Genomic DNA, 27,322 nt, shown 5'->3' on the forward strand with positions numbered 1-27,322 from the left:
GCTAAGGATGAATTCTAATGGCAGGCAGCTTGAGCTCCCTGGCCCTACCCTGCCCCTGCAGCCTCCTGACCACCCCAGCAGGGCCTGCCCTCACCCAGGCAGTGTTTTAGAGCCAGGCTTTTCCCACAGCAGTGGGCACAGCACAGCCTCCCTTCCACTCAGGCAGCAGAGCCATAGCCTATGGATGAAATCAGTGCACAGATATAGGCGGTTGGTGGTAAGGAATGGTATAATTTGGGTCCCTGGGAAGCCAAAGAGGACAAGCAGCTGAAGCAAAGCTTGGCACAGGAGATGCACCATGGCAAGGTGGAGGAGTGCTCACTCTGACCCTGTGCACCTACATCAGTTGCCAAGTGGTGAGCACAGGCTCCCAGCCCATCCACTGATGAGGGACAAAGTCTTTCCCTGGGTCACTCAGCCCAAGAACGAGATTCAGCCACACCAAGGAACCAGGTCTGTCCTGGGACTGCAGGAGGAGCACAGCCATTGGTAGAGAGATGGAGCCAAAGAGCTCACCAACAACAGGATGCAACCACTGGGCACAAATCAATTGGCATGAACAGGGAACCCACAGCACAGGGCACCTGAGCCCTCTGCCAGCAATCAGCCCTTGGAAGAACACATGCCTCCTGTAGGGTGGCAGCAGGATACCTGTCAGCACCATGCAAAGAGCTAGGTGATGCTTAGGAAAAGCAGAGCTAAGAATACCATCTTGCTTTGTGCCCCCAGAGCCCTTGCTCCAACCATGAAGCAGCACTTTCTGTTTCTCGTGGTGCACAGCTGCTTCATGGAGCACCCACGGTTATTTATGGTGCCTGGTCCACGCGGGTGACTCAGCACCGCTCTGATTCAACAGATTCCGTTTGGGAGCCTGCAGTGACGTGGAGTGGGGCACCTCGGTGGGGACCGTCCCGCAGCAGCGCCTCCAGCACGGCCCCCAGGACTGGAGACGGTTGGGCCACGTCAGGTCCTGAAGCTTATGAAATCCATACATGAATTGCTGCCTACGGTCAGCTAAATATGGTGGCACTGTAATGTCACACCGCATGCCCCGGCTTCTTCCATAATCCTTGGGGATTTAGGGTAAATTCAACTGACTGCAGTGCTCTGTCCTCCATGCAACACCTCCCCTCCAACCCTCCAGGAAGGAAGGTCTCCATGCATATAGACACAAACACACACACACACACACACAGAGTCTTTCCACACATGGCAAAATTAACCGGATGTATTAATGAAGAGTGTTCACAATCTGCAGCAAGCACTTTCATCCCTGATTTTCCATTAACACCTCTGATATCCACAGAGCTGCCCCGGCTGCGTGACTCAGAGCAAGGCACAGCAAAGATGTGCACAGCCCTGACTGCAGCTCCTTCTCCTCCCAATTTTCTCATCTTTTCATCCATCCCCACCCTTGGGCATCTTCTGTTTGAACAGGTTCCTTGTCGCCCTTGATGGCAGCACTGTAGTTACATAAAAAGACCCATGTAAAAGACATAAATAAGGGTACAGGTACTTTCTGAGTGAGCATGTGCAGATGAGGCTATTCAAGAGTAATCAGGAAGGCGGTGGGAAGAAATGGAAGCAAATGAAAAATGAATCTTGGAATACAGGCAGATCAAGGTTCCCCTTTCCCAGCATCAGTAAATGTCTGTCAGCAGCCAAAACCTGGGCTGCTTCATCAGCATCCTGCAGCAAGCATCTTTCTCAGCTGCTGGTCCAGACATCCCTGCCTGCTTCCCCACCAGGGCCTTTGACAGAAAGAAAAAGGATATGACCCAGCATTTTCTCCAACCTGGGCTGCCATCTTCGCACGAAACTTACTGCCAATGGGTAGGCAGAGACACTGCCCTAAACTAGAAGTGATGGGTCTGACTTTCTCAGCACCCATATCTCCAGCTGAAGGCATCAGCAAGGGCAGGGGCTTTGGCACCAACAGGCTGCAGAGGAGGATGGACACTCTTATCCATTCTGTCAGCTACTTGACAGCCCCTCCTTGGTCTCTGCTGACATTTCAGAGCATCAGAGCTTCAGCAGTGCCTAGAGGCACTGTTGAGAACAAGAAGACACACAAGGACAGTCCTTGCCGCGAACAGCTGAGAGCCTACTACTACCTTGCATGCCCCAATAGTGAGGGCACAAACCAAGTCCTGATCACTTTTGGAAAGTGAAAGCTGAGGACACCCTGGACTGCCTTGCCTTATAAAAACCAACATGCCACCTTTTGGAAGCAGAGAACCAGAAGACCAGAGCTGACATTACTGAAGTGGTCTGCAGCAAACCTGGACCAAAGAAGGGCCCCCAGGGCTGGCCTGTGGTCTACCTTGTCCTCATGCTCATTTTGGAGCCTTGCCCACCCCAAGAGCTTGCATTTTTGCCTGCCTGCTACAAGCACACTTTTGGAGATCAGGGACAGATGTTACAGCAAAATTTGGGCACGCTTTGGCACAGCATGTGGCTCCCTGGAAGCACACGAGGGTTAAACTCAACAGACTCAAGTCCAGCAAAGTGTGGTCATAAGCCAGATGCTCATCAAAGCGTAAGTAAAAGGATGTGGGTTAAGCAATGTAGCCAAAGAGTGGACCTCATTTTTTCTACTCAAGGCTAAAGAATGTGAATTTGAGAAGAGCCATTTGAATCCAGCCACTGTTCCAAGCTAGGATTTTAGTCGGGAATAAACTCACAACTCCTCAGCGAGCAGCTGTTGGGGCTTGGATTCTGCAGCATCCCACTGGAGAGGCAGGGGGCTCAGTGCTGGGACCATGTCTGACCACAGCCCCTCACCCTTCCCGTTCATACAGCATGGAGGAAAATACCCAGGCACAGCAGCAACACAGCCTGGTGCAAGCAGCTCTGCCGTGGCTCATCCTTCACAGCCCTGCTTGCAAAAGGGACATGCCCGCTATGCTAAACATTACATTTGAACTGTTCTCATTTAAGCAAGAACCAAAACAGCTCCAGGCAACAGCTGGAACCCAAAGGCTGCCAGAGAGGGTGCAGCACTGAACAGTGCTCCTGCCTCCCAGAGGCCATTTCATCCACCAGATACTGAGCTCCACTCATTAAAGAGACCAGTGTTCTCCCTCTCAGAGGCCGTGGACAGGGAAGAAGAGATGAAAGAACAAAGAACTTCAGATGGCAGATTACTCACCCTGTGCCGCTTGTCTGTTAGGCCATCTTAGAAACAATCAGACCAGGCAAAGCCATTACTGCAATATTTGTGTATTAGCATCTGCTACATTTACCTTCTAAATAATACCTCCATAAAACCACATATAAAGGGCCCATCAGATTGTCAGCAATTGTATTTGTTTACAAGGCAGCATGGGAAGTACTGGAGATAGATACAGAATATGATCTTAATATAGCCATGGCTGGCACTAATCAGCAGTACCCTGAAGCTGGAGCTACCACAGCAACGCTGAAGCATCAAAGAGAGCAGGACAAGGCCTGTGACAACAGGCAGGACAGCTGGGAAGAGCCCACTGGATTTGGTCCTGCTTCATGCATCATAGTACAGCTAAACTGAATGTCCAGATTCAGCATGGCCAGTTCTGATGCAGCAAGCAGAAATAACTGCGAGCTAGTGATGGCTGGCTGAGAAGGGGGCAGGAGAGCAGAGAGCAAGTGGGACTCAGAAAAGGAGCCATTCTGAGAAGCATCACGGAAGACGGGTGATGGAGCCCCACGGAGTCATGTTCACAGCATCAGTCCCTGGGCCATAACTGCATTGAATATAGTGCGCCTTCTTCATTTGTCACCCTGGGTAATCAAGCACCACATCCTCTGAGTCACTGGCAAATGATGGCCTCATCCTGCACCCCCACCCCTTTTTCTGTTTGTTTTAAAGGAAACGGACCCATTTCATATTAACCAGCTCCCTCAGGGCAATGAAAACATTCAGACTTTCTAAAACCCTACATACACCAACCCCTTTTCTCCCTTTCTGTGCTGTTTCGCTAACCCTCCCCTTCTCCAGGATTTTAAGAGAATGTATTTTCTATACAAAATCTCAAGGCTAAGGACAGCTAAACTGCACTAAAAGAATAAAGTGATTTTGATTTTGCGCTTGAAAGACAAGTCAATTTGCTTGCTCACTAGAAAATGTTGACAAAGGCTCATGGCTCCCACCAAACTAAGAAACCGAGCATCTCCTGCTCTCCATGATATGGCACCAGGCCTAGGCAATGTCTGAGGCAAGGGTGAGGGCAGCACATCACCCACCACCTTGAACACGAGCATCAAGAGAGGGACATGGAACAAGAGTTCACCATCTGCAACTCAAAATAGCATGAGTCTGAAAAAAATCCTACCAAAAACCCGAGTGAAAAAACAGAGCACACAATATCCGGATCAACCCCTGCCAGCTGACCCTGAAAGGCCAAAGGGGTTTTGTTTTCAGGGGTATTTCTACAGCTAGCAAAAATAAACACATTAATAAATAAGCATTTTCGTATACCCTGGAAACACTCCTAATCAATATGTGGCTTGCTACTGTAGAGGTTTTTTTCCTTCCACCCAGCAGAAACTCATGACAAAGGAAAGCACATCTCATTTATGAACTTAGCTATAAATACTTCTGCTAACTGCCATTTAGGAATTTCATTTCCTGCTTGAGCAAGTCCTGTTGAAAGAGGCAATTACCAAATTTGTTTCTAGTTATAGAAATAGATGTTTGTCGCTGCCCACATCTGTTTCGACAGACAAATTGCCAGTCGCGGACGCTCCAAGGAGAGCAAGTGCTCCATCCAGGGAGGGCTTTGCCACCTCTCCAGAAAGCCAACAGCGATTACAGGGACTGGGTTTCTGATTCCAACTTCATGTGAGCCCTGTCTCCCACTGCCACACAGCTGCCTCGCACCAGCGGGGCACCCGCAGCTTTGCGGTCAGGCACAGCCACCGGCACTGCAACACCCGGTGTACAGCACCGACTGCTGCTGGCAATGCCACAGCTTGCTCCCTCCTCCTGCTGCGACCCATACACCACCGAGTATGTGCTTCCTTAGTCACCAGGCCCATCAAAACAACGCAACTTGAATTCTGCAGGTCACAAGGATCCAGTGCACTGCACAGAAAGGAAAGTAGCAGCAAAGCATTCTCCTTGCCTGCAAAGCGAGGAGACAGCACAGCCTTCCCTGCTCAGTGTGTGACATCCCATCACGAAACAGCCAGGAGTGATGGCAGGAGGGAGCATCCACCATCAGCATGGACTACAGCCTCTCCACATTTAACACTGTATATAACAGGTTTTACTGGGTCTTCCTTCCCACTTCCCTCCACCTTGGCTGCCCTCTAGTTTCCATTTCCACTAATTCCTGGGAAAACCATTCATTGGCTGATTCCCAACACAATCAGCCACAACCCCGCCATAGCCAGCTGCGGCTCAGGTGCCCCAGCACCAGCACCCAACCCTAGCCCAGTGCCTGGCAAGTCCTGTGGGACCCACGCTCAAGCAGGGGCACCCTGAGAGGGACACAGACAAGCAGCAATGCCTGTGTCTCCCTGCCACAGGCATGGCACCCATCGACTCACACCCAGCATCAGCTCGGGGATGTGGCAGAGGCACAGAGAAGCCATGAAACACCACAAGAAACACCCCCAGCTGTGGCTGGGGGACCTCTGCACCTCCTGTGTGAATGTGCATTAGCCCCCCCCACACCACCTCATTTATGAAGCCAGCACAGCCCCGAGGAGCCCATCGGCATTTGGGAGCGGTGCTGGGGACCCCATCCTGAGGCCACGGTGCTGCAGCTGCCCTGGGCTCCCCAGGACACGTGTCCCCGGACAGCAGTGCCACCAGGGCTGCCCCAACACACAGCTCACAGACGGGTGTCGAAACACACATTGAGCAAGTTGGCCAAGGCCACACAGGTCACAACGGGGCTGCGACTGCGACCGGATTTCCTCAGCCCTGTCCAGGGCTCGCCCTCCTCTGCCTCTTTAAGCACTGTTATCATCCCTATCACTTTGCAGCTTCTGCTGACAAAAGGAGTGACCTTTCACAAGGTAAGTTACTGCCTGGGACAACTTTAAGTTACAATTATGCACTGCAGAAAAAAATATATGCAAAATGCATGCAAATGCCCAGGCATGCACACTGTGTCTGGTCACTGCACTATTCAAGTTCAGCTCTTGAACTGGTCTGAACACCACCAGATGAGAGCAAATGCATATGCACAGTCTCAACACGGAGAATTGACAAATGGTTTTAAATCTGTGTATATACACACCCCAGAGAGAATGCGGGTGAGGAGTAAAAATACCCCAAGTCTCACAAAATAAAAGGTAATAAATTTACCTCTACCTCAGCTGTAGCAGCAGCCTGGGAAAGGCTTTAACTCCTACAGCAGATACGCTGCAAAGCCTCAGCTCTGTTGTAGGGCTTTGCACTTGCGAGTTTTCAAGCAGACACAAAAAAGAGAAGCTGTTCTCAAAGCAAAACCCAGCAGCGTTTGCTCAGCAGAGACGGTTTCTGGAGCAGAGAATGAGGCTGGGTTCCCAGTTCTCCCATCTCTTGGCCACAGCAGGATGAGCACAGCCTCCCCACCCCAATCCCCATTCCCTGGCACATCTGCGTCCCCTCCTGCCCCATTGTTCCCAGGCACCCGTCCCGTCCCCATGCAGCCCCCAGACAGCAGATTGATAACACAGGGCAGTGGTGGTGAGCCGACCCACAAGGTCAGCCCCGACAACAGGTTTTAGGGGGTGGTTGGAAGGAAGAGGCTACGGCGTGAGGATCCCCCCAGATCCATCCCTGTGGCAGAGGTGATTCCTATCCCAGCTTTCCAGGCCATGGGGAGGAGGATGCTGGGCAGCGGGCGGGCACCCCGGCTCCGGAGCACAGCAGCAGCTGCCCTCACACCAGGATGAAGGGTGATTTGGGGAGGACAGGGAAGGGGGAAAAAGCACAGAGGGGAGGATTATCCACGGACACAGCCTGTCCCCTTTTCACTGCATTTAACAATAAAGCAGTAGCTATAGCAACGGGGTTAATTAATGCATCCTATTTGCATAACTAAAACTCTGAACCCATTCAAACCTTGCTGATATTTTCATTCTTAAACCTGGCCTGCAAGGCTGTGCTCTTATGGCAAGGGGAACCCAAACAAACACAGCCATGCATATGTATCACTATACTTGCAGGTACATGTGGGGCATCACACAGAAACGACAGTGCACAAAGCCATCCCTCAGTTACGGCTTCAGCAGCATGACCTGCCGGGAGGCTCCAAGAGCCATTTGCTCCACATACCTTTATTCCCCCAGAAAGCATTAACACTTGCAAATAAGCATGTGGAAAAGAACAGGAAAATGGGGACTGAAGTGTCCTTCAAAAAAATAAAACAGGGAAAAAGTGATTTTCAGAGATGGATGGAGTAAAGCACATTCCAAAACAGACGGGGTAAGGAGATAGGCAATGTAAAGGTTTCAGACTATCGTATAACCAGAGGGGGAAATGTCTTCTCACCACAAACATGCATCTGCATGATGTCTAGACAGTCATAAAAAGGGCAATTAAAGTACTGCAGGCTGCAGTAAGCTAATGTCTCCTCTCCCAGTCTAAACAGTTGAAACATACTGTACTAACTTGGGGGGGGGGGGGGAACAGCACAGAAAGACAAGTTTGTAAGTAAGAATGTTTTGAAATTCAGTTTTAAATAAGCCAGTAAATTAATTCAACCTTGTCACATCTTTGCCTTATAACATATCAAATATTCCGCCTGCGTCCTGTCTAGACTGCGATAACAAAGGGCATTTAAAGCCCTGCAAGATGCGCTGACAGAGTGGCCATTTAAAGATGCAGTATTGCTTTCTCCATCTAAAACGATTTGTCAGATGGAGTTAAAATGAAAATGATAAGTAATCACTCTGGTTCACAACCATTTCAGGGGAAAAAACCACAAAACCCCCACAGCTCATAGATATAAATCCCACTGAATAACTCCAACGTATCATTCCAGTGGGACTTGTTTGGCATCTGGGTTTTTTTTAAGCTAATTGGAGATGTCACTGCCTTTCTGCAGCACGCGCATTTCTAAAGACGTTAAGTTCGAAAAAGCCAGCTCCAAGTATTAATTGATTTATTGATATAAAACGATGACTTGCCGAGAGCCACCACTGTAACTCCAAGGGTTAACATCGGAATGGACTGCATTCATTTATTCATTTATTTACTCGAAAGCAAAAGAAGAAACCACCTCACATGAGAGAAACTGCCTAGCCTCCTTTACTGACACAGCTCAGCCTGGTCAGTCACCGACAGGGAAGTGAAGATAACCTCCGTGGCTGTAAGAAACCGCATGGCTTTTTACTGAGAAAAGACAGTTTTCTGGGAAAAGCAAACCCAGAAATAATCGTGTCTAACACAAGAAACATTTTCCTCCTTTCCTGAGATTTATCAGCTGTTGGAGAGCCAAAAATCTCCCCCCCCCCCCCAAAAAAAAAAAACGCAAAACCACGCAAAATAGCTGATCTGGCTTTCCAGGACAGCTAACGCTGCCCATGATGGAGCAAGTGCCCAGCACTTCTGCAGCCACCCTGTTAGAAGGGCAAGACTGGCTTTAAAAGACTGTTTAGTTGTGACATAGCACAAACAGATGCCCAAGGCAAGGGAGGGGAACCGGGGTGTGCAAACTGCACCCCACAGATGCTGATGGGGTGTCACAAGAAGTTCAAAAGCAGGCTCCCTGCAGTCCCCCTACGCTCCTCACCCTATAGCATCCCACCAGCACCTCATTTGCACCTCCCTCTGTCTCCCCACCCTTGCTTTCTTAATTATTATTTTAGTAAGAGTGCTTCCAACTCCACTGTTCATTCCGCAATAGCCCAAGGGCTACAACTGTTCATTAGACAGAATTTCTGCTTTAATTGCACTGACACAGATGTGTAGGTTATCTGGAAGAAATTACTGAAACGAGCAGTAAAGAATGGGGCTGGATGCTTTTATGGAGGGTTTAATTTAGCATTATTTCCCTCCACGCCCCATACAAGCAGCATCATTGGGTGCACTGCGGGTTCACAGAGGAATTAACCCCAAATCATTCCCGCTGCCACAGTGCGCACAGGTACGCTCTGCTCCCCATGCAGGATTTCCACAGGGACACAACACACAGCTTGCCTCCAGGGGCTGCAGACGTGGCGCTGGAGGGGGCTGACACCACCCAACCCACCAGGACCCAGGTCCCCCCTGTGCTCCCCAGGCAGTGCGAGTCAGTGACGTTCTCTCCCCAGGAGTGAAGCATCCAAGACCACCATTAAAGCTACAGGGAAGCTTAAGCCTTGACTATAAGTTGGTGGGTTTTCCATAAGGATAAAACAAGGTCCCAAATGAACACTGCGGTCACCCTGAATGCTTCCGGTGTCACAGCTTTCAGCAACTCAAAACCACAAGCCCTTGGTGAGATGTGGAAGCACCAAACCACAGTGGGCCAGGAGGCAATGCAACCACCACCCAACAGCTTGTGCCCACTCCCACACCAGCACCGGGGTGGGAAACAGGCTCCTCAGTGCCTCTCACCCTCTGCAAAGATGTAAGTCACCAGGCACAGGAAAATGTCATCACTTCTGCTCAACAGCATCCTGCTTCGAGCCTGCCACGGCTGTGCAGCTGCCAAATCAGCCATGGAGTTTATATGAACTTCCTCTGCAATTCATGTTGGCAAGAGCCGGACACATAATAGCCTTGGACTCACAGAGAAAGAGCTGCCAGTGTTATTTCTATTTAAAACCTCTATTTGAGCTTCATACACTCATTCTTCACACATAATACACATGCACATACACAGAAAATGCAGAAGTGAGCCAGATCCAGAAGCATTTCACTTCAAGAGCACTGCCTAATAGCGATTTCAGGTTTTGGCTCACTGGTATTTAATAGATTTTAATTCAATCATAAAAGGCATGAACCTGCCAATTTTTTTTTACGTCTTCTTGCCAGGAAATAAAAAAACCCAACCAGGAATTAAGAAACCATGCAAGAAACTTGCTACCAACTTATTTATCTGTATTTGCTCCCCCTTATCATCCTCATGTAAGGGGCTGCAGCCCAAATGCACCTCCAGGGCAGGAGAGGGCTGAAGCTGAGGAGCACTCAGCCAGGGAGGGTGGGCTGCAGAACAAGCAGATGCACATCGAGGGCTCAAGTCCCATCTCTGAATATGTTTAAAAGCCATTAAAAATGTCTCCTTCAGAAAAAGTCGTCTTTGATTTAAAGGGGTGGGAGGAAATTTCACAAATGCTTCATGTCAAAAAAAAGTCTGCATTAAGGGAAAAAAACCTCTCCTTTGTTGCTAGGGGACTTATTTGCTTTGTATCTGCTGAAAACCTTAAAAATTCCACCACTGTATTTAACAACTCCCTGAAACTGAAACATCTCATGTGCTAAAACCAAGAGACAGAGCACATCGGTTCCATCCTTCATTTCTAAGTACTTTGCTCAGGCCTGACTCCGTTTTGTACCTTGGTCCTTGATGCTTTTTGGCAGTTTGCTCTAGACTTACTGGCAAGGGCTAAAAGGTTTCTATTTAGCTGGTGTCAGCTGAGCATCTGTGCCTGCAAGAGCTGGAGTGGGGGTGATCCCGACTGCATTTCAAAAGCACATTTCCTTTTGGGAGCTGCCACAGTCATTTTAAATCCAAGCGTGTAGTGAAGCGACTCCCTCCAGAGGGGTCCCTGCCGCGGTCCCGAGTGGAGCGCCCAGCTCTGGGAAGGATTCCTGACCGGCGAGGAACAGGAGCTGGGAATGCTCCCTAACCTGTGACCCTGATAACAAAAGGCAGGGAGAGCGTCTAGACCTCCAGTCTGACGGGGAATGAAGGCGGGCATTGTGCTGCCGGCGCACAGGGGCTGCCTCAGACAAGGCCGGCACACAGGCACTGCGGGACGGGAGCAGCGCTGCAAACCCCAGCTGCAGCCATAGCCCCGAAACCCTCCAGCGTATTGAGGGAGGGAGGCCATGAGCAGCACACCCTGCCCCATCAGCACAGGGTTTGCAGCAGCTCTCAGCCTGGGTTTCCCTTTGCCTCCATGTATTTTACACGTACCACCCTCCCAAATGCAACCGTCCTGCAATTCCAGCTCCGTATGGGTCACCAGCAGGACAGAGCAAAAAAAATACACTTCCCTCCACAGAGCCTTTATTTTCTGCTTTCCCTGCCCGTCCCAGTTAAAAGGGGACAAGCCAAGATGCTCCCTCTTTGCCAAGCCTGGAGACCAACCCAACATTCAGAAAAGCTGAAGCTGAAACCTGGCTCTACCACGTATTTTTTGTGTGACCCCGGACAAGCCCCCCCTGCTCCAGCTTCTCAGTGTTGTAGGTCCCCACATATAAAAATACAAATACCTTAAATAAATGCTAGAGCTAATGGCAGGTTACTGCCAGGGAATTGCACAGAGAAAACAAAACACCTATTAAAAGCCCTCGTTCATCCCTGCCAGAAAGAAAACCCTATTACCCGGTACTTCAAAAGATGCATTAAGAGAAAGCAGCAGCCAGGGGTTTGAGGACACCCCTGGCAGAGCTGCGAGGGAAGTGCTCCCAGCCAGCCGCCCTCCTGCACCCTCTGGTTTTCCCATAACAAGGTTTTCCCTGCGGTGCTCCCACGCCCCAGCCATGCCCTTAGCCATGGCCTGGCCACACCGCTGCGGGCAGCAGCAGCAGCAGCACCTGCCCCAAGTGCTCCCAGCAGAGCACCCGGCTGGCCCCACACTGGAGTGTGCCAACCTTCACACCAGTCTTGGCAAAACACAAGTCTTCAGTTTCACTCTTCCCAAAGGAAAGATAATGACTTCTTTGAAACCAGGTTTTCTGCCAGAAGATGTGCTCCAAACCCAGCTATACAGCAAAGCCAGAGGGACCCACATGTGTAGAGATGGTGACACCAGTGTGATACCACCCTAGGCATCAGCAGCACTTGCTGGCTCAGGAGCACCATTCCCACATAGGACCTGCAACCCTGGGTGCAACCACCAGCCACCTCAAACATCTGCAGGAGACCCTCCATCCTGTCACCCCAGGCTGGACCCTTGGAGTTACAGCCTGAAGCCAAGCAAAACCAGGCCCAGGAGCCGAGATAGTTTATAAAGCCATGAAAAGCCCACTCCCTTCTGATGAAAAGTGGAATACTAACACCTGCTGGTGAATACACTGAATTCAGAGCAAGAGAGCACCTGGTAGCCACCTGATGCACATCCTTCACCAACATGCCCTACCACATCCTTACCTTTCTACCTGACAAAAAGGTGAGGGACAGGGAGTTCTCCCTCCATCCCTACCACTTCCTATTCTACTTCCAAAACATCACTCCTTCTGCATCAGCTCCTTCCGCAGGTCCCTGGGGCCACCCAGGCACCACTGCTGCCTGCAGAGCAGGGAGCTGCAGCAGGATGCATTGGGGTGAGATGCCACACAACTGCAGCCTCAAGGAGGTCCTGCCCAAACCTGCTTGCAGCTCGGCCCCTGCCATGGCAGCAGCTCATCTTCTGACAGCCGCGTGTGGGTTATTTTTGGTACGCATGCACAGGGAGACTGCGAGATCCTACACGGGGATTTCAGCAGCGCTATGCAGCTATGGAAACAAACCCATTTAGACTAATATAACAAAATTCCCAAACCCACAACAATAAAATGAAGAACGATGCATAGGGGCGTTTTCGCAGGGGAGCAGTGCAGTGAATGCAGAGCGTGACCCAGCTGCTGGGAAACAGGGGAGTCTGTGCGTCCACTTGGACAGAATTCACTCAGACCTCGCAGAAATCAGCAGACCATGCGTTTCCATTTAGTTACGTATTTTCCCTCATGAATTTTGTTCTGTGCAAACTCTCCACCCTGCCCTTTGATTTTAAAGGGCTCAAGGGCTGCATCTCCTCCCGAATCAGATGAGTGGCTCCTTGGTGTAGGTATCTCCTCTTCACCCTCTGTACACATTCCCAGCCAGCCTCTGTGAGAAGCAGAAGAGCCAACCCCAACACCCAGCAGGAATTGCAGCACCCTTTTTGCTCCCAAGGGGAGGACGGCAGAGCCTGCCCATGACCCAGCTCTGGCTGTGGCTCAGAAACTGGGTCCCTTTCAGCAGGTGACAGGGTTCCACAAGTCATTTATAGAAATTCCAGCCTGGCATCCACACCAGAGACATCCGTGAGATGATGACATCCATCATCTTACTGTAAGATGACGGAGCAGTTTAAAAACCCAGGAAAAAAGAAACCAAATGAAAGTTAAACCTCCCTTGAGTCAGTCTCAGGTGGTGCTCCCTGCTCAGGGTTTGTGTTTTGACCCTCCATGTGCAGGGTCTTAGCCCAGGAAGCACGGGGCTGGGCATCTCTCCCAGAGGGTCCCAGCTCCACAGACAGCACCAGGGTGCTCCAGGAGGAGGTGGAGATGTCTGGCACTACTGGCCCGGGCTGTAGCTGCAGACAAGGACCCAGACAACAAAGGCAAGGCAAAAATCCATGCAGCAGAGGCAGCCATGCCTGGCAGACTGTGGCTTTCAGAAGCCTGGGGAGACTTTCTGGGCATGAACTGATGTCTGCAAACACAGCTCTGTGCTTGGCCCGCAACCACACTAGCAGCAAGATCACTGAAGTGTCGGACACCATACTCCAAATAGCATCCATTTAGTAAGATTAAAAACCCCCAAAGAATACAAGAGTGTGTCAAAGGAGCAAGCAACTGGAAACTACAGGGAACAACTCTACAGCAACAAAATGCATTTAATTTTCTGTTATTTATATTCTAAGAAAACTGCATGTTCTCACTCGCATCTTAGCCTCCCTCCCCGAGGCACAAACATCCCCACAAAATGGGACAGGGAAGACCAGGGAAAGCAGGAAGAGCAGCACAGGTAGAACAGCTCCCTGCTCACACGCTTTCCTCAATCACAGGACAAGAAAACGGGTGCAAGTTTTACAACAGTCAAGCAACAGCAAACACCTTTTGCGAGATTGAAAACACCCCGAGCTATGCTGCTGAGCACAGCGCGACACAGGCTCCCTCCACCCACCCCGTTTATCTGCTGAGATCTGCCCTTCAAGGCATTAATATAAAATAAATATAAACAAAGCACGGACTGCTGCAGGACAGCTCCCCTATGGGCTGGTGCGAGTGTCCCAGCACTGGGGCTGTGTCTGCCCTCCATGCACCAGCTGCTCCCAGCCTCAGGCTCTTGCTGTTCCCCTGCCTGATGTCTGCACCATGATAACACCGCTGGTGGGACCCAGTGGTGTCTTATGGCTTTTTTGTGTAAGCAAGGACTATTTTGCTGTGCAACCAAATTGTGCCATCAGGCTTGAAATCAAGCAAGCTGAAACAACAATCTTTTTGTCATATTTTAGATCATGACTTTTAAGAATAATGCTTGATAAAAGCCTAATGAATGATTTGTATTATAAGCACGTTAAAGATCTGAGCGTGATAATAAGCCAAGGTCGTAAGTTCTATTGACTTTGCAGGCTCTATAACAATTGATTAGCCATTTATTAAAATCTACTTGTTAACAGTTTGCTTAATCAGTTCTTCCCCAGCAGGCTTCGAACACCACATCTGAGCAAAGACACTTTACTTTTGAGGTACTCTCAGAAACTCAATTCTAAACTGAGAGACAGACCCATAAATGATTTCAATGATGTCTTTTTAAACCAGCAAAGGCTCTTTTGCAAAAGGTTCAGCTCAGATCCAGCAGCCTGGTTCAACAGGGCTCCCAGCATCTGGTTTTGTCTGTCCTGAGCACGGGCAGCTCCTGCCACACTCAACTGAAGTCCAACATGCCATGACTTAAACAGATTGAGGTTGTCAAATTACTTTCACGAAACACAGTGAAAGTTTCTTCCTTCAATGTAATGCTCCTCATTACTCGTGCTTAAAAAGACATTCATTCAGCTTTTGAAGATGCTTCTGCATTTAACAGGAGAAATAAAATAATCACATCCAGGATTACCAAAGTGCAGGCAGCTATTGATAGACAAACAGCAAGCTTGTGCATTCAGCCTTGAAGACACCGCTGCATCCCCCTCTGCACCCCAACAGCAGGTACCTGCTGCTCTCAGGGCAAGGCAATGTACCACCTGTTTTGTCAAGCGAGTAACCAGGGTGTTTATAGTACAGCAGCTGCAATCATGCAATCAGCCTTCATAATTAGATCTTGGCAACTCTTGAAATACTTCACTTACCCAGTTTACCTGGAAAGGTGCGACCTAAACATTCAGTGCCTGGAGACATTTGAAAGAAAAACAGAAAGCATCTGTCAGTGATGGGAGCCCCCTCCGACCGGCTGCAACACAAACCCCAGCTCCCCTCCTGGGGACTCATTCTGGAAGAGCTCCCCCACAGCCAACCATGGTTGGCATCTGCACCCGAGCCTACCACCTCCGTGGTAGCCAGGAGTACCACAGCACTACAAGCGGGTGCCACCACTCCCGGTAATGACCCCACATGCTTTTCCCACACCAGAAGTCGCAGCACCAGGTCCTGCTCCTCTCCAGCCATGCCACTGCACAGGCTTCCCCAGCACCGCTTGCAGCCAGCTCACCTGATGATATGCCAGAGCCTTACAAAGGTTTGTAAAGGTTTTGGGATCGCTCAGCCCACCCCAGAGACCTTCCCACCATGTCCAACAGCACCACCCCACCAATCCATGGCCTCAGGCAGCAGCGTGCACACCAAGGCACCAGTTGGCTAATTCATGGAATGGTGTGGGTTGGAAGGGACCTTAAGCTCATCCAGTTCCAACCCCTGCCACGGGCAGGGACCCCTTCCACTAGAGCAGGTTGCTCCAAGCCCCTGTGTCCAACCTGGCCTTGAACACTGCCAGGGATGGGGCAGCCACAGCTTCTCTGGGCACCCTGTGCCAGCGCCTCAGCACCCTCACAGGGAAGAGCTTCTGCCTAAGGTCTAATTGTCATGCGCTGCCTGCAGACACAGAGGGGTGCTAAAGATGAAGACCGACAGCAAATTACTGCACAACCCCCCAGATACAATGCCCAGCAGATGTATTTTCAAGTTAGGAACACAAAGTTTGGCATAAAAGACAACCTATTTGGCCTGGAAGTGAGCAGTGCATCAATATCTGCAAACCTGATGGGATATGGACCTCCCCCCAGCCCCACCAGCACAACCCCAGCACCTGAGGAGCTGCTCTGCAGTCCCCAGACCAAACCTGCGTACGGGGCCTTTTTATGAAGCCCTTAAGAACTGCCACTGATAATGGTTAATCGCTGCTAATTACTGCCTGCCACAGTCTGATGCCAAAGGAGCCCTACTGGCCTACAAAAGTGGCCTCTAACCCGAGAGCAAGGGAGGGTCCAGCCGCCAGACACACCAAGGCTGCTGCGCCGTGGGTCCTCACATACCTCACGCTGCTCCTGCCTCCGCTCGCACCATGACCGCTGCGGTACGAGTGCAGGAGAGCAAGCTGGGAGGGTCAAGGGCTTGTATTAACACAGCATCCTTCCCAAACACAGCTTTAAAAAGGGGCTTTCCATGCACCCGGGAGGATGGAAATAAGCAGCTTCTTCACCCTGGTAAAGATGAAGAGACTAAGAGCCACAGGAGCAGCGCGCACGGGGAGCAGAGAGCCTCCGACACGGGTAATCACTGCCCCGCTGGAAGGGGCACCCGCACTGCTCCTGCTGGGATAGGAAACAAAGGAACTCAGCCAAGCCAGACAGCAACACGTGGAAACAAGGTGTGACCTCCTCCTCCTCCTTCCTCACTTTAATGCACAGAGCTCGAAGAGATGGAACAAAACCAGCACAAAAAAGGGGTAGGAGGACAAAAGGGAAAAGCAGACACTGAGAAAAAGTGGAGGCCAAAAAGAAGCAGGAGGCTCAAAAGGTTCAGGAAGCCAAAGGTAAAGTAGAGGCTGAAAATAAGTCGAGGCCAAAAGGAATGGGAAACCAAAGAGGGGCGGGAGGCTGAAGTAAATTAGAGGCTGAGAAAAAAAGCAGAGGCCACAAAGGTAGTAGAGGCCAAAAACGGATGGGAGGCCAAAGCAAAAACAGAGGCGGGGAAAAGTGGAGCCTGGGAAAAGATAGGGGCTGAAAAGGCAGAGCAAGGCCAAAAGTAAGTCAGAGGCTGGGAAAAAGTGGAGGCCAAAAAGGGGCAGGAGGCCAAAGGAGGGTGAGAAAAAGTCTAGACTGAAAGTGTGTGGAGGGTCAGTAGAAAAGTAGAGGGCAAAAATAATGGAGGCCAAAAAGGGTCCGAAGGCCAAACAGGGGCAGAACTCTATGGATAAGTGGAGGCAAAAAACAGGTTCAACGCTAAATGGGGTGGGCAGCCAAGGGTACGCAGAGGCCCAGAAAAAGTGATGGCCAAGAAGGGATGGGATGCCCAAACGTGTGTGTTTCCATGGGAAGGCTGGAGGCTGAGAACAGGCTCCGTGCCTGGATCAGGATCTGCTGTCCTCAGGGTAAATTCCCAAAGGTGCAGCCAGCAGCAGCTCTGCCCCTCTCCCTGCTCCGGCAATGCCAGGGTGCCTTGACCCCCTGTGCACACACCAGGGCTGTTGCCTGCTCCCAACGTGTTTTGGCCATGACAGGGATGTGTAGGAGAAGCGAGCCTGAACCCTCCTATGTCACGCAGGATTTGAGGATGCAGCTTCTCACCACCCTCTGAGCTCGCCCTGCTCTCCCATGCTCACATTTGGCCTTCTGGTTCAGCCATTTTGCCAACTTTTAAAATGCAAATGCAGATTTGCACTTATAGTCATCACTTTAAACTCAACCAGAGCCACCCTCACCTCTCATCCCTTCCTCCATACATGCGTAACTTTTCTTTTATGCAGTCAGCAGCAGGGAAGGGGATACAGGAGAGGCTGAACAGTCAGACTGCATTCCCTGCGGATCAGTGCCCGGAGCCCTTCTGCAGCCACAGTCCTGCCAGACGGCTCCATGTGAAGGGTGGCTCATGCTGTGTGCCTACCAGCAGCAGCAGCAAGGAACCAGTAATTACACTGGCTGGACCAACACCTGCTGGTGGTTTTGTCTTACACTGTTTGTGCAACCAAATAGGCTGCCAACAAAACAAAGATGGACTCGGTCTGAACAGGTGAAAACACAAAACAGGGAATGGAGCCACTGCGGTTGCTCCACGACGCCCAAATGCAACGCATGCTGGGACATTATTTTTGGTTTTGTCTGCAAGCAGGTTCCAAAAGCAGGTAAAAGCATCACATGCAGTGAGAAGTATTCACTGTGGGAGGAGGGAAGAGGTCTGCCCGTGCCCAGAGCCCAGCTCCTGCATCCAGCCTCATGCTGTGGTGCAGGGCACACGGATGCTCTTTGCTGGGCTGTAGCCCCAGCCCCAGCAAACTCGGCTTGATGGCAGCATGGCCTGAAGGCTCCTGCTAAACTGGGCATCCCATGTGGACAGCACACAGGACACAGCAGCCCTCGCCTGACCAGGGCTGCCCTCCCAAGCAGCAGCCAGTCAGTTCAAAGCAGAGGTGCTCATTCCCATGCCAGGGTCCACACAAGGCAGGGGATCAGACCCCCCCCCCCCCCCCATTCCTCACTCACAGAGCCAGAGCTCAGCAGCAAGGTGGGGAGAAGAGGGTGAATACCATGAAGGACAAGAGTAAAAACCCCAAAGGAGGACTTGGGCCAACCTCAGCCTTCGCTGCCTCTCGGCAAGGCAAGAAAGCCAGGATCAGCTCCTAACTGCACCAAGTCACACCCAAGATATGGTCCCCTGTCAGCAGATGGGATTTATTGTAGATGATTCGTCCTGGAATAAAAACCATCAGCCCCACCTCTCATAGCCTGTTTACTGAGAGCCACTGAACATTAAACAGAGGCAAAAAGTGTATCCCAGCAACATCTGGAATTTATCCCTTCCCCCTTTCGCAAAAAAATAAATAAATAAATCACGCCTTATTCTTTCTGAGAAAGAAATGTGATTATGTACAATTATGATGCTGGAAGAAGACAGAGAAGAGCAGAGATTTTCTCTAAAACACTGTTTGGACCATTAAAAAGGGATAGTTTCAAAGAGGCAGCAAATCTCTCTCAGTGTTTTCCGCCCTGTCTCACAGTGCCAGGCTTTCCTCCCATGTGTTGGCTAAGACACTCTTAGGAAAGCAACAGTTCTTTTCATCCTTGCAAGACCTTTAGTGAGCTAGAAAGGAAACCAGCCTTAAGTCTTAACTGGCTGAAGAGACAGGAACTAAAATATTCTTCCAATTCCTGACAACAGTAGGATTTGGGGAAGCCTTGTTTTCTATGGAGATATGCTCCTTGGTGACCAGCTTTCCAGAAGAGGATGGGTCAGTCTTTACCCAAGAGAGCTGACGCTCTGTCTCGCCAGACAGAATAACAGCATGGCTTTAAATATAGAAACAGGAAAGACTATTTGAATTAATATGAGGATGCAAGGTCAAAATGTGATATCCTCCACTACCTCAGGCTCCTGAGCCCAGAACGGCTTGTGACAGCCCCACAGCATCTCCTGGCCCCAGAAGCAACCGGGGAAGCCCAAGCTCAGAGGAAAACCCTCCCCAGCCATCCCCGATGCAGGAAGCAAAGCAGTCACTCTCAGCCAAGCCCACAGACGTGCCTCCAGCTACTAAATTACCCGAAGACTTAAAGTAACTGCATTGATCAGGCTGGAAAACCAAGCTGCAGAGCTCTTGGCACACGCACAGTGAGGAGGACACAGCTGCAAGCGTCCTGCGTTTTTCACCTTCAGGTAGTTACAACCACAGCAAGAGGTGCCCCTTCCCCTGCCCAGCCCTGATACTGGGCAGTGGAGTGCTGCAGGGGGACACCGAAGGGCAAACACACATGAGAGGAAACCACTGCTCCAGATGCCTTTCCAACCAAGCAGAGTCTCAGCAAATGACAGGTATGTCCCATTTTGCAAATGAGGGCAAGGCTGTTCCTAAAACCAGTCCCATTACTCAGGCTCCTCAACCCCCATCTCCCCTTGGCTGTGTGAGGACTGGATGCAGGATTTCATCAGGACATTAAACTCATAAGCCGTAAAATCACTGTGCAAAAAACCAATTATACCTATTTTCGTAACAGCCAATTTAAGCTTGTATTTAAGTCCCCTCACATACCCCTAAGTTACATAAAGCATTTCTTCCACTTGAAATGCAGCTTTCTAAAGGCCATTTTGCTTAATTTAATAGATGCTTAATGTGGGTCTGCAAATCTCTAGAAGCGTAACCAAGGAAGACACATGGCTACAAGATACAGCGTGATCCCTTCCCGAGGCAAAAGAACAGGAGAGGATGAAAAGCATCTCCAAACCCATGAACCTGCTGCGACTGGAGTGCACTTGTGGTCTGAAGAGCAGCAAAACCCCACGGTCAAGTCAGAAGAGAGATTCCTGAACATCTGCACGTGGCTGTTAACTCACTCGAGACCAGGCAGCGCTCTGCAGGCTGCACAGATCCTTCCTAGCTGCAGAACCAAGCGAGCTGAACTGAGCCCACTCAGCCAGGCTGCTGTCAGATTCCAACGATGCTTTCTGAACTTAAATTCAATAAACACAGTCATCTTTTTACTTCCTTTATTTAAAAATAAAGCTGCACTAATAAAAAGCGCCCAGTATATCTATTCAATTGAGGCTGTCTATTTTATTTATTGTTCCTTACAATTTAGGCCTGGATGGCAAGTCAGCAGATGTTGAGAAGTATTTATCAAGAAAACCTATGAGAATTATGAGGATTAAAAGCTCTCAGCAAGCCAGAAAATGTCTGTAACCTTGTAGTTTGCTCTGTGCCTTGCTCAGAGCATGCAGGACTCCATCCGAGACCTATGCGCCCTCTCCTTGCTCTTAAACCCATCTCTGGCACATCAGTTGACAAGACAGACCCTGCATTGACAGCAAAAGTTGGAAAAGGTGCAATTTGTATACACTGCTACAGGTAAGCCACGCTAGGGAAACACAAAACATTCCTTTCATTACACACTGGTGGATCAGCATCATTAAGTGTTCCAGACCTCGTGTGTGTGTCTGTGCACGCTGGAGGGGGAGACGCTGAACTCAAAAATGCATCTTTCAATTCAAGCAGAGTCCGACTGCAATAATATGACTGAGATTCCATTTTATTATATGGGAAATTATTACAATTTAAGGTAATTTTACTCAGAATTGTGTGAAGCAAGTGTCCATAAATCATGTTGTTCCTTACATGTCCTAAAAGCAGCACCTAGGAGGCCAAGGAACTTTCAAAGCTAAGTGATTAGCCTAACCTATATATGCTGTTCTGAGTTACTGAAGTGAAGAGTCCACCCTTGGTAAGATGGAATAATGGTGGAAAGAATGAAAACAAACACGGAAGGAGCAGGACCTGCGCTCCAGGAAAGCAGCAGAGACATCCGCCTTAACGGAGCCAAGCCCTTGCAGCCAGGCCAGCACAGGGAAAACTCTCCTGCTCTTAAGGAACCGAGTCTCATTGCACTGATACTTGTGAAGAGCACAAGGAAATCCAGCCTGGTTTCAAGTCTGAAGCGGCACCAAAAACAAGCTCAACGCTGGGTCACTGATGCTGCTGAGCTGTGGGTTTCATCCCTGTGCTCTAACAGCCAGCCAGTGCCCTCAGCACTGCGGGAAACGGGAGGGTAAGGGAGCCTCAGGGCACAGCTTCACTTTGGGGGGCATTTTGATAACAATATTAATGACAATATTAAACAGAAACCACTAAAGGGGAGGATTTCCAAGCTCGCTCAGCACAGAGCCTAACCCACAGTACGCAGCTTCCCCAAGACTCGTTCTCAGCACATGGATGGAGGAGGTGGTGAGCAGAATCCGGAGGACTGTTGTAAGGACTCAGGCTTGGAAATGTTAGTCTTAACGCTGAGTGGTTAGATGTCTTTTGGGAACCCATCCAAATGGCACTGCTTCCATCCCCACTTGCCCTGCAGGTAAATCTAGCATGTGGCTTACACAATCTGTTGACTTAAATAAAGCAAGGGCAGAAGACGAAAGCTGCTCAGACATCAGGAAAGGCTCATTAGTCCTTTGGGCAAAAGTCTGGGTCACTTCCCCCTCCGCAGCATACTCGGTGCGTCAGCCAGGGCCCCGTCTCCTTCCGTAAGAGCACGTGCAGTGAGGGTGCAGCAGAAATGGCCACTGTGTTCAAAACATCAGTAAAAGGACAACAGCAACATTGCCAAATTGTCCCATAGCTTTGGCGAACATCGAAGCTTAAATTCAATTTACAGAAATGTGAGTCCATGAGCTCTGTGCTCCAGTCAAGTCCTCTGAAATCAAACACAGCCGAGCAGTGACCACACAGATCTCCCAGGGCTCAGCAAATGGAGCCACAGCAGCTTCCAAACCTCATGGCATTGGTCCACCTGTGCCTCCAGCTCTCCTCTGGAGTGATGCTCATCCATTCTGTGGATGTGGGATGTTTGTAAAGCGCTGTGAGACCACCACATGCTCTGCCAGCACAAGATGCTGTTGGATACACGTGTTTCAGGTGCAAAACCAGCAGCCACGCACAGGACTGAGGAGCAGGCAGGCACTGGCAGGAAGGGCTCTGCAGCGAGCCTGCCAGCTGCCCTCATCCATACACCACAGGAGTGCTTCTTGCCCTCAGTATTTTCTATCACTAGTCTCTAACTCCATCCAAACGCCCAACCCAAGTGCCAGCCCTGGCACCCAGCTCCTCCACTCCTGAGCACGGTGGGAGCAGACTGAACACAGCAATCCCCACGTGGCTGCAGCCAGGGCTGGTCTGTTATCAGAGTTACAAAGGGGAAAGTTAATTCTCACATCAGTGAAATGGGACAGAAGTAGAGGCAGGCTACCTCGTAGAGATGCAGCTTGTCTTCCTGTTAAGATTTTAAAGCATTGAAGAGGCATCTGGAAGGAAAACTTATTCACCTGACCACCACTGTCTCTGCTAAGATGGTGCACAACCATTCTGCCTGGTGTGCAAAAGAGAAGCCCTGTCGCTGACCACAGACAATAAGTTAATTCATTATTAGCCCAAATTCTGCACATAAAGCATATAATGACTGAAATCTGCAACAGCAAAGAGCCAACTTTGCTACTACAACTACTCAAGTTGTTACATTAATGTCTACTACTAATATGTCAAGGTAAAAGAGACTACCACAGCACTTAGGATGGTGAGCTCCTTAGGAGACAAGCTAGACACTCAGTCCATCCCTCCTATCAGACCTATGTTAACATTTAAATAGGACTTACTGTTGTGATCTCCAGCAATGAGCAGATGTGGCTTTGAGTAATGGTTAGCGTTACTTAACCGGTTATATTCACTAATGTAATTGACACCTATTCCATCATCCTTAATACACCCACTTCTTTCTCCGATACCATAAATAGATTAGAAAAGTTACTGCAGATGGCCATGACCCCATTTGTTTGTGCACTTAGCCATGTATGAATCACTCTTGGCTTGTAGCAGCACTCTGGAATTACTGAAAGATAACTAGTCGGCACAGACACCAATAAATGAATCATGCTTTCCACAAGACCAAACCTTTGGGCTTTTACAGACTCCAATTACAAAGTAAGAAGAAAAGAACAAAGAAATTACTCAGTCTATTTGCACAAAGTCATGCAGAGTTGATTCATAGTTTTACAGAATTATTACTGACAATCATTTGTAGGGGGTTAGAGTAACAAACCAGCTACTTAACATATTGGACAGAATGAAGAGATGGGGAAAAAAAATCCCCAAACCACGTCCTGCATGTATTCTTGAAAAGTAGTATTGATTTGTGTGCAAGTACATCTTCATTCTTGGTATGCTCCAAGCCTGGGGGTTAATCAGCTTTCATTCTCCAAGGCTAAATTCTGCTCTGCTGGGTTGCTTGGGCCAAGTTTGCAGATGTGGGAAATCCTGCTGCACATGCTGAAGCGTAGAAGCCTCACGCCAGCAAAGCACCACAGGCACGATTCCTCAGCACCACGGGCACGAGCAGGGTCTCGTGAATGACCAGAGAACTGCCATGAGCGAAAGCACTTGCCTTTCTAAATGCACGTTTTAGAATGTATACTGGTAGTGAAAAATCAGCCAGTCCGAGGCATTTTATTAAAGATATGTGCAAGACTGATTACACTAAACACTTACATGTGAACCACTGGAAAGCACTGTGGACCTCCACCAACACTGACAACTTGTGAGACGACTTTCAAAAGATGTGTAAGGTATCTTTATGTAATGTCACAGCCTGTGACAATGCCAGCATACACCACACACAGGAAAACACACCCTCTTCTAGATCAGAGCGTAAGACTGGGCTTGTATCAGTGAGACTACTTGGAGAAAAAGGGGATAGTTGCTGTACGCAGTGTCACTGTATTGTTAAAAAAAATCTGGAGGCGATGGTGGACTTGATGCCAACCTGAGCCTGCAACATGCATCAGTGCACTGGCTGCAGCATCTCTGAGCATGACGGCTTAATTTACACATTTCAGGACCACGCAGCACCACATGCTCCCAATCCACATCCTGTACCAGAGAGATATGCAGAATAACAAGGGGAACGTGCAACTGAACAAAGTACTGACAGTTTGGAAAAGGATGTAAAAGTATAGACAATGCTTTTTGTCTAAGGCCTTACTGCCATTTACATGTAACTGAAGACCCAACTTCATGGGCTGACTTAGCTTGCAAATGCAAAGTGTGCTCTCTTTTACAAGCCACCTGAATTTGATCCACAAGCAGAGAACTGCCGGCCTGGTACAGCCTCGAGTCACAGCTCAGGAGAGGCCAGAAACAGCACCAGAGGAGCTACCACACAGCTCTAAATCAATTTGGGAAAACTTGCTTATCTGTCCTCACCCTTAAGGCTGCCGACTTCCCAAGAGAGGTATAAACCCCACCCCAAACGGCTACAAGAAGGGAAGATGCTCTGCAAGATCTAAATGAAAACCTTAATAAACATTCCCAATTCCTACCCTCGCTCCCACTCTACCCATACTACATAAATTAATGCAACAAGCTCTCTTGTATAAGAATACGTAGTACGTAGGTGACAACAACCTTCTTCCTCCAATGAAGAGTTTATCTGAGGATGTGCTGTAGATAGAAGGAGAACAAAAAGGTTCCCGATAGCACCACTACAGCAGCACCGGGTTGTCTTTAAAAAGCTTGAGTCACTAGAATCAAAGTCTTCAGGTGCAACGCAAGACTAAAAGGGCGCACGTGCTAAACAGCAACGTCCTTCAGAAGGGAAAAAAAAGCAAGCTACATCAGGAACCTGAAATATTAGGTGGATGCTTGAATACTGTACGACATAACCGCAGCAAAAATGCTAATGCAAGTTTAGGTTTCACACTGGAGCTATTTCAAAAGATTTGCAAAGCTTTGATAATACTTAACATCTCTGCTAATTTCCTTTTTGGTGTAATCATAAATTTACCATAGTAGCCAAAAGATCTGGGATGAACTACAAGTTCTAGCTGGCTCCGAAGCCAACAAGAATAATGTGTGCTGTTACTATTTTCTCTCAAAACATACCTCTGCAAAACTGACTTAAAATGAGAAAAGAAATTGTGAAACTGTCATTACAAAGAAGCATTTAAAATGCAGATCAAAGTGCTGCCTTAGAAGCTGTATTCCTTGCCAAATCATCAAAGCTCTCTTTACTCTCAACAGCTCCCCAAATCCTCTGATTTGGATGATAAACTCCTACAGCTGAAATTTATCTGCTTTTACAAAAAAAAGCAAACAAAAACCTGAACCCCCAGCTCCTTTCTCTGGTTACCAACTACTTCATTAACCAGTTCGTTCTCAACCACTTTCCTGTATTACAAAACCAATTCACCTTCACAAATGTGTTTATGCCTGTGTACACACACCAACAGTACCCCGGCACCTTTTCAAGCACTGAAAACTTGTCAGCTCTGAGGTGTGTACGTGTACAGTCTCACCCTGCAATCATAAGTCCTCACAGCTCAGGTAGCCAGTCCAGCTAAACACCAGTATTGCTGTGACACGGCTCTACTACACCCCGCACTCCTCAAGGAGCCTCAACACCACTACTACGTTTAGTGCAGCAAGGAAGCAGCAATGCAGCAGCCACATAACCAGCTCTGACAGACAGAGATGATGGGTCATATCCTGCTCGCACGGACGGGAGCCTTGTGCTGAAATGGTTCCTCTCCAGGACCAGACTTGGCTGCGCTGCCCACAGCCAGAGCAGGTTCCTGATGTCTCCTCATGGGATCTCCTCAAAGGGGATCTGCCCAAGTGACCTACCTTCTACCAGCCAAAGCAACTGTAAAATAATCACCCAGCAATTTAGCCCCACAGACAGAAAACACCGCATAAAACATCCCTGTCAACACTAACGATTCCTTTGCTTTATGGACGTCTGGGAGTGCGCTCATGGTGTGAACGAAGTTTCCACCTAATTGCAGCAAAGTGGCCCTTGTACCTCTCTCCTCACCAGCCTTCCAGCCAGGCTTTATTACTTTGATGGAACACACCACCAACAGATGCACTGTGCATCAGAGAACTGGAGGGATCTGATAAGACAAACCGCATGCCAGATCTCCTTCCAAGGAGCAAACTGGCAGTCAGTTTTTACACGAACCACCACTGCAAATAAATGACCTTTTTTAGCTAATTAGGGTTACCAAATTCTGACGGTTGCTATTACCTGAAACAAGACCAACAGACATGACTGTACAGTGAGTTATTCAGGAAAGAAGCTGGATGGTAATTACTGTCTATTAGCGACACCATATATTTTGGTACTTCCCTTGGAAAGGTCTCCTCACGTCTATCCATTTATAATTCAGGTTTACAAATTCTTTCTAAAACTGGATTTATCATGCCACCAACTCTCAGCCTGGGAAATCTAAAAATATTAGTGCATTTGGTGAGAAACAGCAAAACTGAATTAGAACAAACATTTGTAGGCACTCTTCATCTGCAAAGGAAGCAGTGGTAGTTTAGCTAATTAAATACCCTGAAAATTTAGAGCTGATCCCAGACCTTACCTTGGGAATTCCTGGTTTTAAGGAACAGAATATGGTTGCTGTTTCCCCCACACCCTTCAGTGCCGCTCCTCTCACAACCAAGATCTGAAAACATACTACTAAATAAAACCAAGGCAAGCCAAAGGCTTATTCGAGGGGTAGAGGATGCTTTCATCAGGGCTTGGTATCAAGCATCCTCCTCAGAATATACCCTGATACTGACTGAAAAGGAAGAATTACCCACATCTTGTCTCCAGTTTGCATTATATACGATTACCTCTGATTACACAGGATCACCTCTGATGCTGTGTGTGCTGGCCCTGCTCTGCAGCACCACACAACCCAGGTGTTCACCCAGAGGAGAAAAATCAAAGTTTTGACTATTTTCCCCCCATTTCCTCCCCTGTGTATTTTCAC

The 27,322-nt window shown here is 49.0% G+C and overlaps 1 protein-coding gene across 3 annotated transcripts in view; it reads right to left on the reverse strand.

The window, feature by feature from the left end:
* PMEPA1 (prostate transmembrane protein, androgen induced 1) overlaps nt 1–27,322 on the reverse strand; it is a 45,969-nt gene that overhangs the window by 14,993 nt on the left and 3,654 nt on the right. For 2 of the 3 annotated variants that reach the window (XM_057406347.1, XM_057406346.1), the window contains exon 2: nt 15,166–15,204. The exons of the other annotated variant lie outside the window; for it this stretch is intronic. In XM_057406347.1, the coding sequence (XP_057262330.1) occupies nt 15,166–15,204 (39 nt within the window). The remainder of the gene's footprint in view (nt 1–15,165; nt 15,205–27,322) is intronic. 3 annotated transcript variants of the gene reach the window in all.

This window comes from Pezoporus wallicus, unplaced genomic scaffold, assembly GCF_028554395.1.
Source record: "Pezoporus wallicus isolate ANWC-B61680 ecotype Strahan unplaced genomic scaffold, APGP_CSIRO_Pwel_v1 contig_6783, whole genome shotgun sequence".
Classification (NCBI taxonomy): domain Eukaryota; kingdom Metazoa; phylum Chordata; class Aves; order Psittaciformes; family Psittacidae; genus Pezoporus; species Pezoporus wallicus.